This window comes from Bos javanicus, chromosome 12, assembly GCF_032452875.1.
Source record: "Bos javanicus breed banteng chromosome 12, ARS-OSU_banteng_1.0, whole genome shotgun sequence".
NCBI lineage: Eukaryota > Metazoa > Chordata > Mammalia > Artiodactyla > Bovidae > Bos > Bos javanicus.
The window spans coordinates 61,166,796-61,180,730 of record NC_083879.1 but is presented as its reverse complement, the minus strand read 5'-3'; the positions used below and the strand labels follow the sequence as shown (position 1 = coordinate 61,180,730).

The following is a 13,935-nucleotide window of genomic DNA, read 5'->3' as shown; positions in this document are numbered from 1 at the left end:
CATTTATAAAATACCATACCTCTCACTGTTACCTCTTGAGTCAGCCCCAAATAAGCCTCCTCGTGTGCTAGGTCTTTTGAGCCCTTAGCGGGTGATTGGAGTTCGGTTCAGAAGCAAAAGGAAGCTTTATTCTTTCATCAAGGAATCGAGAGGTACCAACTCCCACTCTAGAGCACAGCTCTCACTTACGTGCCAGTGGTCTGGCTGCTCTTTGGTGTTCCTGTCAGGGAAGACAGCGCAGAGTTCTCGCGAGTCAAGGGGTCAGGGCACAGCCGTGCTGCGCACGGAGCTTCAGGCTGACGTGAGGAGCGCAGAGCCCTTGCGCACAGCGTTGGGGTGGAGTCGGCATCGCCATCTTGAGCTGAAGTGTCTTGGGCCGCGTATCTCACCAGGCAGCTGGCCAAAGTGCCCTGTTGCTCGAAGTGATTCTTTGCTGGGAACACTAATCCCATGTGTTAGGTGTGAGGCCTCTGCTCACTGTCCGTGACAGGAAAATGAAACTAGACTAACCCAGAGGAAGAGGTAAGACCTTATCACCCACGTTCTCTCGTTTTTCCCTTGGACCCCAGGGGACTTTGTGGGTGCCAGAACGAGTGGGTTTTCACAGTATCCTGGGAAACATTTACATTTCCTAGAGGTTTAAAATTTTGAAAAAATAGGAGAAAGACTCTTACAATTTTGTTCCCTTAAGAAGCCCACTGCTGCTGCTGCTAAGTCGCTTCAGTCGAGTCCGACTCTGTGCGACCCCGTAGACGGCAGCCCACCAGGCTCCCCGTCCCTGGGATTCTCCAGGCAAGAACACTGGAGTGGGTTGCCATTTCCTTCTCTAATGCATGGAAGTGAAAAGTGAAAGGGAAGTCGCTCAGTTGTGTCTGACTCTTTGCTACCCCATGGACTGCAGCCTACCAGGCTTCTCCGTCCATGGGATTTTCCAGGCAAGAGTACTGGACTGGGGTGCCATTACCTTCTCCGGAATTGTTACTACATAATGTTAAAATAAATATGTAATATTAATACGTATTTGCATGCCTATATAGTGTTTTGCACTGGGTTTAAGGGTTTCCTAGGTGGCTCAGCTGTTAAAAAAAAAAAAAAAAAAACCTGCCTGCCAATACAGGAGATATAGGAGATGCAGGTTCAATCCCTGGGTCAGGAAGATCCCCTGGAGGAGGAAATGGCAACCCACTCCAGTATTCTTGCCTGGGAAATCCATGGACCAGGGTGGCTGGATAGCTACAGTGGAGTAGGGTGGGGCGGGTGGGGGGCGGGAGGTGGGTCACAAAAGGATCAGACATGACTTAGCAACTAAACAATAATCACAAGAAACAAGTAAACATGTATTTCCATGATACCAAGATTTCCTGAGTGGTACAAGAGTCAGAAATATTTTTTATGTAATAAGTAATTATACAGTCTCCTAATTCATACTTTTAAGCATTAATATATAACTTTAAGATATTACTATGATCATAAATATGTTGCATGAATATTTCATGATAGGAGTGCTTGATATTTACCACCAAATTTATTTCAATTACAGTAGAACTTTATATTTGAGATGACCAGTTGAGTAATTTAATTGTTAGAGTAAGAATTACATTTCTAATATTATACAGGGTATAAATACCTGGATATGGCATTAAAGTAGGCTATGTTAATGACAAAAATAAAATAAAATATGCCTTTATATCATAATAAGGTATTTTTTAAGTGAGCTACGTTGTTAGAAATTCCACAATGGCCTATCATAATATAGTTTACAATTTAGCATGTACCTAAACTGCATGAATGGAGAAGGCAATGGCAACCCACTCCAGTACTCTTGCTTGGAAAATCCCATGGACGGAGGAGCCTGGTAGGCTGCAGTCCATGGGGTTGCAAAGAGTCGGACACGACTGAACGACTTCACTTTCACTTTTCACTTACATGAAACAGGTTCAATTATTCCTTTGATCTATGTAGAAATATCTTCAGTCCTTATGAAATGATAAGCTTAAGTGAGCTTAAGTGAAAGTTGCTCAGTCTTGTCCGACTCTTTGTGACCCCATGGACTATGTAGTCCATGGAATTCTCCAGGCCAGAATACTGGAGTGGGTAGCCTTTCCCTTCTTCAGGGGATCTTCCCACCTAGGGATCGAACCCAGGTCTCCTGCATTGCAGGTGAATTCTTTACCAGCTGAGCCACAAGGGAAGCAGAGAGTAAATTGATTCATTCAAAACATTTTATATTTAGCTACTGTAGAAGCAAATATTTTTATTCAGTGTATAATAAATATACACATTGTTTGAAAAGTGAAGTGATTGGTATCATACAACATATAACACCATTTCTTTCAGATGTTAAAGAATCTGCCTCCAGTGAGGAAAACCTGGGTTAGATCCCTGGGTGGAGAAGATCCCCTTGAGAAGGGAATGGCAACCCACTTCAGTATTTCAGCCTGGAGGATTCCATGGACAGAGAGCCTGGTGGGCTCCATGGGGTTGCAAACAGTTGTACCTGACTGAGCAACTAACATTTTCACTTTCTCTCATTTTCAATATCAGAGTTTTTAAGAGTCTTAAGAAATGGAAGGTAATCAAACTCAAAAAAAGAACAAAAGATTAAAAATCTCACTTTTAAATAGAATTTGAAATAATTTGATATCACATAAAACAATGAATTCTAAATTCTACTTATTTGAAACATTTAATAAGTAAATATGAATACTAAATTATATTTATTTTATTTTTTTACTGTAAGAACAAATTTTTTAATGTTATTAAGAAAGTCTCCCATTAATATATTTTCTTTATTACAACAAAGTGTGATCAATTAAAATGTATGCATTTTCAGCTATTTGCATCGTATCTTATTAAATATGGACAAACATAAACATATATTGACATATTAAAAAGTATATATAGTTGATCTTGGAATAGAAATGTGAATAAAATATAAAATTTGTGTGTATGAACTGAGCACCACAGATATTGACTGTATAAAAAGGGTAATAAACTAGGCAGAATCTCCTGCAGTCAAACTTATTGAAAAAAAAATCCACATTATATAATGTCTTAAAATAGTTGGTGCTATTGAAACATTTCATTTTCATGAGAGTAATAAATTTTGAATATATTCAGTTGTTTCTATGAAAGTACACTGTCAGACTACTTTGTTTGAAAGTTGGAATATTTTATTATTCACTGGACACTATTTTCTTCTCTGGAGTTTGAAACATTAATTATTACATAAAGTGAGAATCAGATGCTTTCAAATATGAATATCTTTTCAAGCAGTCTAAAGTTTAGCATCTTAAAAAATGTTCATTAATACTTTTATTAGTAAATATACATTGATAAGATAAATAATCAAACACTTTATTTTGAGTCTAAATTGTAGATAAAAACATGCTATGCCTAAAATCAAGAACATTGTTTCATTTAACTCTATTATCAGAGACTGAAAATTTTTTAATGACAGTGCATGCATGCTAAGTCACTTTAGTCCTGTCCAGCTCTTTGCAACCCCAGGATCTGTAGCCTGCCAGGTTCCTCTGTCTATGGGGTTCTCCAGGCAAGGGTACTGGATTGGGTTGCCATTTCCTTCTCCAGGGGATCTTCCAGACTCAGGGATCAAACCCTCATCGTTTGTGTCTCATGCATTGTCAGGCAAGTTCTTTACAACTAGCACCACCTGGAAAGCCACTAATAACAGTAGGACTCTTTAATAATAAGTTTCTTCACATATTCCAGTTACTGCTGCTGCTAAGTCGCGTCAGTCGTGTCCGACTCTGTGCGACCCCATAGATGGCAGCCCACCAGGCTCCCCCGTCCCTGGGATTCTCCAGGCAAGAACAGTGGAATGGGTTGCCATTTCCTTCTCCAATGCATGAAGGGGAAAAGTGAAAGTGAAGTCGCTCAGTTGTTTCTGACTCTTAGCGACCCCATGGACTGCAGCCTACCAGGCTCCTACGCCCATGGGATTTTCCAGGCAAGAGTACTGGAGTGGGGTGCCATTGCCTTCTCCGGTCCCAGTTACTAACTGGAATCAAAGTAATGTGTAGAAACTTTATAGTTAAAGACAATTGATACAGGTACTAAGGAACAATGGAGAATTTACTTGAAATGTAAAAATTAATAAGAAGACTGACAGGCAAACTATGCAATGTTTAACATCTACACTAATGGTTTTAACCTTTTGAATATATTAAGTAGCTTTTCAAAATTTTATTTTAGTCCTCATATTTCCACTAAGAAATAATGATAATGTTGAAATATCATACTAAACTAACTTATTAACAATCTAGATATGAATATTTTACTAATCTGATGAATACACAGTTTACCCCTGTCTTTCTTGTGTTAATGCATTATACTGAAACAATTTTGTGATGATATTGTGGTCTATCTTATGGTTGGATGGCATCACCTACTCTATGGACATAAGTTTGATAGGCTCCAGGAGTTGGTGATGGACAGGGAAGCCTGGCGTGCTGCAATCCATAGGGTCACAAAGAGTCGGACACGACTGAGTGACTGAACTGAACTGAATATGGTCTATTATCTGACAATTTAGAATGTGATTAATATAAAAAATTTACATTTTATTTATTACATGTTTATCTCTATCTATAGACTTAGGAAATTTATTACTCAGCCATTAAAAAGAATACATTTGAATCAGTTCTAATGAGGTGGATGAAACTGGAGCCTATTATACAGAGTGAAGTAAGCCAGGAAGAAAAACACCAATACAGTATACTAACACATATATATGGAATTTAGAAAGATGGTAACAATAACCCTGTATACGAGACAGCAAAAGAGACACTGATGTATAGAACAGTCTTATGGACTCTGTGGGAGAGGGAGAGGGTGGGAAGATTTGGGAGAATGGCATTGAAACATATATAATATCATGTATGAAATGAGTCACCAGTCCAGGTTCGATGCACGATACTGGATGCTTGGGGCTGGTGCACTGGGATGACCCAGAGGGATGGTATGGGGAGGGAGGAGGGTTCAGGATGGGGAACACATGTATACCTGTGGCGAATTCATTTCGATATTTGGCAAAACCAATACAATATTGTAAAGTTTAAAAATAAAATAAAAGTTAAAAAAATAAATTAATTAAAAAAAATAAAATAATATGTAGAAAAAAATAAAATAATGTATATATACTTGAAAAAGCATAATTTTGCAATTCATTTTCCTGTACACAAAAACAGTCAAAAGTGGATAAGAAGAGCATGATATCAGCTTCTATAATGCGACATATACTATCCCTTTGGATCTGAAGACCAGCTTGAATTTGGAACTAGGAAAAGGGATGGCATACATCCCCTCACTCACACACAAACACACACACAGCTGAGTGATAGAGTCTAGGAGATAAGTAACATCCTGCATCAAATAGCTCCTGTGAATCAATGGACACACCAAAGTTTCATTTTCCTGTTCCCTGCATGCTCTGAATTAAAGTCTATTCTGTTTCTGCCTAACATCATTAAGAATATGACTTCAAAGTTTCAAACTGTTTTCAAGTAATTTAATTGAGTCCCAGAACAAACTAAAGAAAATTTAAAGGACTATAAAAATATTCACAACTCAACAAGAGAAAATTCAGTTTTTTGCATCTAATAAAATGTTCAGTTCAGTTGCTCAGTCGTGTCCGACTCTTTGCGACTCCATGAATTGCAGCACGCCAGGCCTCCCTGTCTATCACCAACTCCCGGAGTTCACTCAAACTCATGTCCAACGAGTCAGTGATGCCATCCAGCCATCTCATCCTCTGTCGTCCCCTTTTCCTCCTGCCCCCAATCCCTCCCAGCATCAGAGTCTTTTCCAGTGAGTCATCTCTTTGGATGAGGTGGCCAAAGTACTAGAGTTTCAGCTTTAGCATCAGTCCTTCCAAAGGAATCCCAGGGCTGATCTCCTTCAGACTGGACTGGTTGGATCTCCTTGTAGTCCAAGGGACTCTCAAGAGAGTTCTCCAACACCACAGTTCAAAAGTATCAATTCTTCGGTGCTCAGCTTTCTTCACAGTCCAACTCTCACATCCATACATGACCACTGGAAAAACCATAGCCTTAACTAGACAGACCTTTTTTGGCAAAGTAATGTCTCTGCTTTTCAATATGCTGTTACATGCATGCAAATAAGCTTGAAAATATAACCCATAATGAGGATTTAAAAAATCAGTAGAAGTAGATCCAGAATTAACACAGAAAATAGAATTAATAAGTAAGGGTATTAAAAATTAATATAACTATTTTAAATATGTTCACATTGGCAGAGAAGTATAGATTTATTACATGAAATAGTGGAATAGATATTTTCAGAATAACCAAATTGAAATTCTATGGATGAAAAATATAGCTTCTAAGATGACAAATGCACAGAAATTTATTGGCAGCAGATTAGACACCAATTAGTTAATGTGAAGACAAAATAATCAAATTTGGAACTGGGAATAAAAAATAGAATTGAAAAAATGTTCTAGTGTACTTTGGGAAATTTTAAGTAGACTGAAATACTTAAATATACTTAAATATTTCAAATATAATTTGAGTCCCTGAAGGATTGCAATGAGAAAGAAAGATAACAAGAAAAAAATTGAAATAACACTGTCTAAGAATTTTCCAAGTGGGAAGGAACTATAAATATATAGAACCAAGAATATTAATAAAACTCAAACACAAAAATGTTGAAGAAAACTATTACCCAGGTAATTCAAAATCAAATTGCTTAAATGAATGATGAAGAGAATATGTTAAAGGTAGCCAGAAAATAAAGACAAACTACATCAAAGGGAACAAAGATGAGTATCAAAGCAGAACTCTCCTCAGAAACAGTGCAAGGCAGAAAACACATTTAAAATGTTGATAGAAAACAAAAAACGGGCTACTTGTATCCTACACCCAGAGATAGTGTCTTTCAAATACAAAGGTAAAAGGAAAGCCTTCTTCAGCATACAAATCTTGAAAGCATTACTGAAGTGAACACCTGCACAACAAGGAAGGTTAGGAAGAGAAATGATACCAGATAGATATCTGATGCAGATAAGTGTAGCAAAAGTCAGGAATATGTGGAAACATATAAACTATTTATTGTTCTTATTGTTTAAATGTCTTTAAAATGCAATTGAAAGGTAAGCAAAAGTAATACGGTGCACAGTGGAATTTGTAATATATCCAATACTGAAATGCATACACCAATGACACAGTAATACACATTACTAGTGCAAGATTCTTATTCTAGAGTTTAAGTAGTACAATTAATTGAAGGTAAACTAAAAAGTTTAAGATGTTGTGGTAGACAAAATTCCAAGATGGCATCCAAGTTTCCTATTCTTCATTGTATGTGCTCTATAAAATCTCTTCTTTCTGAGTATAGGCAGGACTGATCAGTATGATGGATAGTCTTCTCTTGAATGGGCTACATATGTGGAATTGGTTATTGAATAGCCATGCCCCTGAATGCAATACACTATATAACTCCTCTGAGTAAACAGGAATAAGATCTCCTTTGAAGAAGAAAGCTGCCATGTTGTAGGAAGGATTGTGGCTAGGACCAAAGTGTGGTCTCCAGATGATGACAGAAACCTCAAGCTAGCAAGAAAGTAGAGCTTTAGAGCCAAATGTAACTGAATTCTGTGAAAAACCTAAATAAATTTGAAGAGGACCTAAGTTCCAGAGGAGAATTCAGTCTGGATAACACCATCTGGACTCTAAGAAGAAAACCTAGTTATACCACACCCAGATTTCTAGCCTCCAGAAAGTCCAAGATAATACACTGATGTGGTTTTAGGCAGTGAAGTTGGTAGTATATAGAATTCGGAAGCTGCCATAACGATTACCTCGCAGTGTCTTAAGTGGAACTGGAGGCAGGCAGAAGGTACATACTAAAAGAAATTTGAGAAGCAGAATAGACTAAATTGCCTTGTATATACTGTTGGTAGAAATATGAACTTTAAAGATGCTGTTGGTTAGGGATGAGAAGAAAATGAGCAATCCATTATTAGAGACTTGAGGAAGATAGGATCCTTGTGATGCAGTAGTGATGGTGACCTTAGTGAAAATATGTCCTATAATTATGTGGAATGCAGAACTTGTATACAATGGACTTAGATAATTAGTTGAGAGAGTTTTCAAGTTCAGTGTTAAAGATGCATGATTTATTACTGCTGCTTACAATAAAATGTGAGAGCAGAGAAATAAACTGATGGAATTACCATTAAACCAAATAGAACCTGGACTGGGTAATTGTGAAAAGTTTCAACCTCCCAGATGATGTTTTAAGGCAGAAATGGTGCTAAAAGGGACAGAGAGGGAAAAAAAAAAAAGTTTGTTATTATGCTTTTTTTGCTACTATATAACATTAGTTTGAAACTTCAGAGTATTTCATCAAAGTGCCCCTTCAGGAGATTAAGGATGAAATTCACAGATGTTCTCAACCAAACCTGAGGGCTCTAGGAAGCTTCAGAATATTTTATCTAATGTGAAGAATCTCAATAAAATGCAAGCAAGACACATAAGGTTCTTGAGAAAATTGTATTGACAGAAACACTGTTGGCTTGAAGTGAAAGACAGAATATAAAATGCAAAAGCCTGGGCAGCGGATGGAGCGTGGGGGATGGGGAGTGGTGCGGCCGGCGAATAGCCGTGACATCCCAGGGGCTGCTGGGATGCCGCGGGGAGGCGGGCCGGGGGCAGTGGGGAGCAGGCTGAGTGTGGCCAACCTCCTTTTCTCTGTTCCCTTCCAGCATCAGTTCGGCCTCTTCGCTCAACCGGACCTTGCCTCTAGGCTAAGTGGGCAACATGAGTGGCAACAACTTGAATGTGAATGACAAGTTTGGTGAGCAGTTGCGAGTGCAAGAATGGTACAGAGACACCAAGGACAATGGCACTGAGAAAGATCCTGGTGCAGAAACCGATTCTTTCAGACAGCAGCCGACTGACACCCCATACGAGTGGGACCTAGACAAGAAGGCTTGGTTCCCCAAGATCACTGAAGATTTCATTGCTACATATCAGGCCAATTACGGCTTTTCTAATGATGGTGCATCTAATTCTACTGCAAGTGTCCAAGATGTCACTGCTAGGACTGCAGAAGAACCTCCGCAAAGGCAACCCCCTGGTCCCAGTGATCCGAAAAAGAAGGGAGAAAAGAGAAAGACTGAATCAGGATGGTTTCATGTTGAAGACGACAGAAATACAAATGTTTATGTGTCTGGTTTGCCTCCAGACATTACAGTGGATGAATTTATACAGCTCATGTCGAAGTTCGGCATTATTATGAGAGATCCTCAAACGGGAGAATTTAAGGTCAAGCTTTATAAAGATGATCGAGGAAATCTTAAAGGAGATGGACTTTGCTGTTATTTGAAGAGAGAATCTGTGGATCTGGCATTAAAACTTTTGGATGAAGGTGAAATTAGAGGCTACAGATTACATGTGGAGGTGGCAAAATTTCAGTTAAAGGGAGAATATGATGCCTCAAAGAAGAAGAAGAAGTGCAAAGACTACAAGAAAAAGCTGTCTGTGCAACAAAAGCAGTTGGATTGGAGACCTGAGAGACAAGCTGGCTCATCCCGAATGCACCATGAGCGAGTTGTCATCATCAAAAACATGTTTCATCCAGTGGATTTTGAGGATGATCCACTGGTGTTGAATGAAATCAGAGAAGACCTTCGAGTAGAGTGTTCAAAGTTTGGACAAATTAGGAAGCTCCTTCTCTTTGATAGACACCCTGATGGTGTGGCCTCTGTGTCCTTTAGGAGTCCAGAGGAAGCTGATTATTGTATTCAAACCCTCAATGGAAGGTGGTTTGGTGGGCGTCAAATCACTGCCCAAGCGTGGGATGGAACTACAGATTGTCAGGTGGAGGAGACCACAAGAGAAAGGGAGGAAAGGCTGAGAGGATGGGAGGCTTTCCTCAATGCTCCTGAGGCCAACAGAGGCCTGCAGTGTTCAGATTCCATCTGTGCTCCAGAAAGGGCAGGGTCTTCTAGAGTTAGGCATTTTTCTGAGCATCCTGGCACATCTCAAACAAATGTTCAAGCAGCTGCAACTGAAATGGCATTTGAAGAACCTATAGATGAAAAGAAGTTTGAAAAAATGGAAGATGGGGGAGAAGTTGAAGAAGCTGCTTCTGAAAAAGATGCTAAAGAAAGTGGCCCTGAAAAAGAAGCTGAAGGTTCCCGAGAAGAATCTGAAGAGAGCTGCCTTGAAAGAGAGTCTAAGGCAGCCTGTCCCAAAAGAGAGCGTGAAGAAGACTTCCCAGAGAGAGAGTCTGGAGAAGGCAGCCCTGAGAAAGAGCATGAAGAAGGTAATCCTAACAAAGAGTCAAAAGAGACTGTCCCTGAAAAAGAATCCAAAAAGAAGAAACTCAAAACGGATCCTGACAAGAATGGCCATGAGAAGGAGTCTGAAGAAGAAGGCCCTGGCAAGGAGTCTGAGGGGGAGGCCAGCCCCCAAAAGGTGGCTTCTGAAGATGACGACTCAGAACAAGAGTCTAAAGACTGCTCAGAAAAGCAGTTTGAAAATGGCTCTGAAAAAGAGTTAGAAGAAAATGGCCTTGAGAAAGGTTTTGAGGAAGATGCCTCTGACAAGGAATTTAATGAAAACATTCTGGAAAAAGAGTTAGAAGAAAATGAGTCTGAAAAATCAGAATTCGAAGATGACAGCTCTGAAAAAGTGTTTGATGAAGAAGGCTCTGAGAAAGAGTTTGACGAAGAGTCAGATGAAAAGGAAGAAGAGGAGGATGCATATGGAAAGGTATTTGATGATGAATCAGAGGAGGAGGATGAAGAAGATGCAGACGAAAAGGAATTTGAAGATGCTGATGAAAAGGATGAAGAAGATGAAAAGGTCTTTGAAGATTCAGATGGAGAAGAAGATGAGGAAGATGGAGATGTAAAGGAAGATGAAGACATAGATGAAAAGGTGTTTGAAGATGATTCCAGCGAGAAGTTTTTTGATGACGATTCCAGTGACAAATTGTCTGACAAGAGAGGGACTGTGGGTGGTTTAGGGGATGTTAAGGAGGAAGGACCCTTGTCCACAGGCAGCAGCTTTGTTCTCGGTAGTAATGATGATGATGAAAACGACACTATTTAATCCCTTAAACTTGCTTTCTAGGGAGATTCCATCTCCATTTTGCCTCTGCTGCAGGGTAATTACTCATAGTGTTACATGAACGTGTGCATAGAAGTAGGATGCCATCTGATTAATGCAGTGAAGTGTTCATGGTTACCTGTACCTAATGATTTTAAATATGTGTTCATTGACTATTCAGTTCAAACTCCATAGCATAATGCAAGTTAATGTACTCCTCCTCCTTTGTCAGATTTGTTCAGTGCATGCAGAATAATATTTTTTTGAGTATTCTGATTTAAGTTTGTGACACTCAAAAATAAAGTTGTTGATATGCAGAAACGGAAAAAAAAAATCAATGCAAAAGCCTGTCAGACACTCCAGTTTATTGAAAACACATTCTAACTTTACTTTTGCAAGTAAAGACAACATAGAGGATAGAATCAAGAGCTAAGGAAATATTATTTCCAGGCTTTAAAACCTAATTAAGAAAGAGCCAATTTTCCACCATTTATTCAGACAGCTTCAGGTAGATAACTTGTTTCTTCAGGTTCACAGTTCCACAGAGTGAGAACTTGTAATATATCAACTATACTATATCAATTTACAGCCTGGAGTTTACCCACATCTGGATCTGATTTAGATTTTGGACTTTGTACTGATGACATGATGAGATTTGGTTGCATACAAGGAGATTATAGGGGCTTTGGACTAATGCTGTACAGAATTCTACTTTTGAGAACTTTGGAAAGAGATGACAGTATTTTGTATTTTAGCGAGAGAATAACTGTGGGTCCACACATTAAGCTGTGGTATGCAGAATTCTAAGGTGGTCCCCAAGATTTCTAGCCCCTAATGTATGCACCTTGTTTAATATCCTTCTCTTGAGGGTGGGCAGGACCTATGAATATGATGGGACTGTGGCGCACTTCATTCCTTTACCTTGTGTAGCAAAGGTGATGAGATAGTTGTTCCCATGATTAAATGATGTTATATGACATCTTCATAGCAAACTGAAATGGGAGTCTTCTGCTGGCCTATAAGAAATAAGCTTCCTTGTGATAGGGCCATCTGGCTATGTAGTGAAGGCAGCTTTTGGTAGTTGAGAGAAACCCAGAATGACTGCTGGCAAGAAAATACCTCAGTTCTATAGGCTCTTGGAACTGAATTTTGCCAGTAATGTGAAAAAGCTTGGAAACACAAGATGGGAATGTAATCTACATGACAACTTGATTTCCTCCTATTGAGACCCCAAGAGGTCTCTGCATTATTTGCAGAAATGACAAGATAATAAATGTATGTATCAGTTCAGTTCTGTTGCTCAGTCGTGTCTGACTCTTTGCGACCCCATGAATTGCAGCACACCAGGCCTCCCTGTCCATCACCAACTCCTGGAGTTCACTCAAACTCAAGTCCATGGAGTCGGTGATGCCATCCAGCCATCTCATCTCTGCCGTCCCCTTCTCCTCTTGCCCCCAATCCCTCCCAGCATCAGGGTCTTTTCCAATGAGTCAACTCTTCTCATGAGGTGGCCAAAGTACTGGAGTTTCAGCTTTAGCATAAGTCCTTCCAAAAAACACCTAGGACTGATCTCCTTTAGACTGGACTGGTTGGATCTCCTTGCAGTCCAAGGGACTCTGAAGAGTCTTCTCCAACACCACAGTTCAAAAGCGTCAATTCTTTGGCGCTCAGCTTTCTTCACAGTCCAACTCTCACATCCATACATGACTGCTGGAAAAACCATAGCCTTGACTAGACAGACCTTTGTTGGCAAAGTAATGTCTCTGCTTTTCAATATGCTATCTAGGTTGATCATAACTTTCTTTCCAAGGAGTAAGCGTCTTTTAATTTCATGGCTGCAGTCACCATCTGCAGTGATTTTGGAGCCCAAGTCTGACATTGTTTCCACTGTTTCCCCATCTATTTCCCATGAAGTGATGGGACCAGACGCTATGATCTAAGCTTTCTAAATATTGAGCTTTAAGCCAACATTTTCACTCTCCACTTTCATCAAGAGGCTTTTTAGTTCCTCTTCACTTTCTGCCATAAGGCTGGTGTCATCTGCATATCTGAGGTTATTGGTATTTCTCCCGGCAATCTTGATTCCAGCTTGTGCTTCCAGACTAGCGCTTCTTATGATGTACTCTGCATATAAGTTAAATAAGCAGGGTGACAATATACAGCCTTGACATACTCCTTTTCCTATTTGTAACCAGTCTGTTGTTCCATGTCCAGTTCTAACTGTTGCTTTCTGACCTGCATATAAGTTTCTCAAGAGGCAGGTCAGGTGGTCTGGTATTCCTATCTCTTTCAGAATTTTCCACAGTTTATTGTGATCCACACAGTCAAAGGCTTTGGCATAGTCAAAAAAGCAGAAGTAGTGGTTTTATATATATATATGTGTGTGTGTGTATATATATAAGAACACTCTAAACTATGATTCTTTGTTATGCAGCAAACTAATAAGGATGTGTATTGTAACCTAACAACTAAAAACATTAAATGGAATTATGGATTGATTTCTCAGTCTCAGCACTGTTAATATACTGGACCAGATAAATCTTTATTGAGATGGGGCTGTCCTGAACCTTGTAGGGTGTACTGCAGCATTCCTTTACCTACCTATCTACGTATCTTACATCTATTTATGTTTGGCACTTTAGTTAAGTGCTGTCTTTGAATAATCTATTTAACGTGGAGCTTTTATGATCCTTCTGTCATTATTCTATATGTTTTATCATGCTGGCAAACACAGAATATTTATCCTCTAATCTGTATTGGGACAAGAGATAATTAGAGTAGGTCTTCTTTTAGATCAGTTCCTCTCCTCTGTGTTAAGCTATTCCTCATTCTCCGT

The 13,935-nt window shown here is 39.3% G+C and overlaps 1 protein-coding gene across 1 annotated transcript; it reads left to right on the top strand.

Annotated features, from left to right (window-relative positions):
- Window positions 1–320: 320 nt before the first annotated feature.
- On the top strand, window positions 321–12,389 carry LOC133258516 (HIV Tat-specific factor 1 homolog). Its single transcript, XM_061435197.1, has 2 exons — window positions 321–522; window positions 8,747–12,389. Exon 2 carries the CDS (start codon window positions 8,802–8,804, stop codon window positions 11,100–11,102), a length of 2,301 nt encoding a protein of 766 aa, XP_061291181.1. The 5' UTR covers window positions 321–522; window positions 8,747–8,801; the 3' UTR covers window positions 11,103–12,389.
- The last annotated feature ends 1,546 nt before the right edge of the window (window positions 12,390–13,935 follow it).

Excerpts from the sequence above, each read along its gene's own strand:
- LOC133258516 (XM_061435197.1), top strand. The coding sequence starts at position 8,802 with ATGAGTGGCAACAACTTGAATGTGAATGACAAGTTTGGTGAGCAGTTG.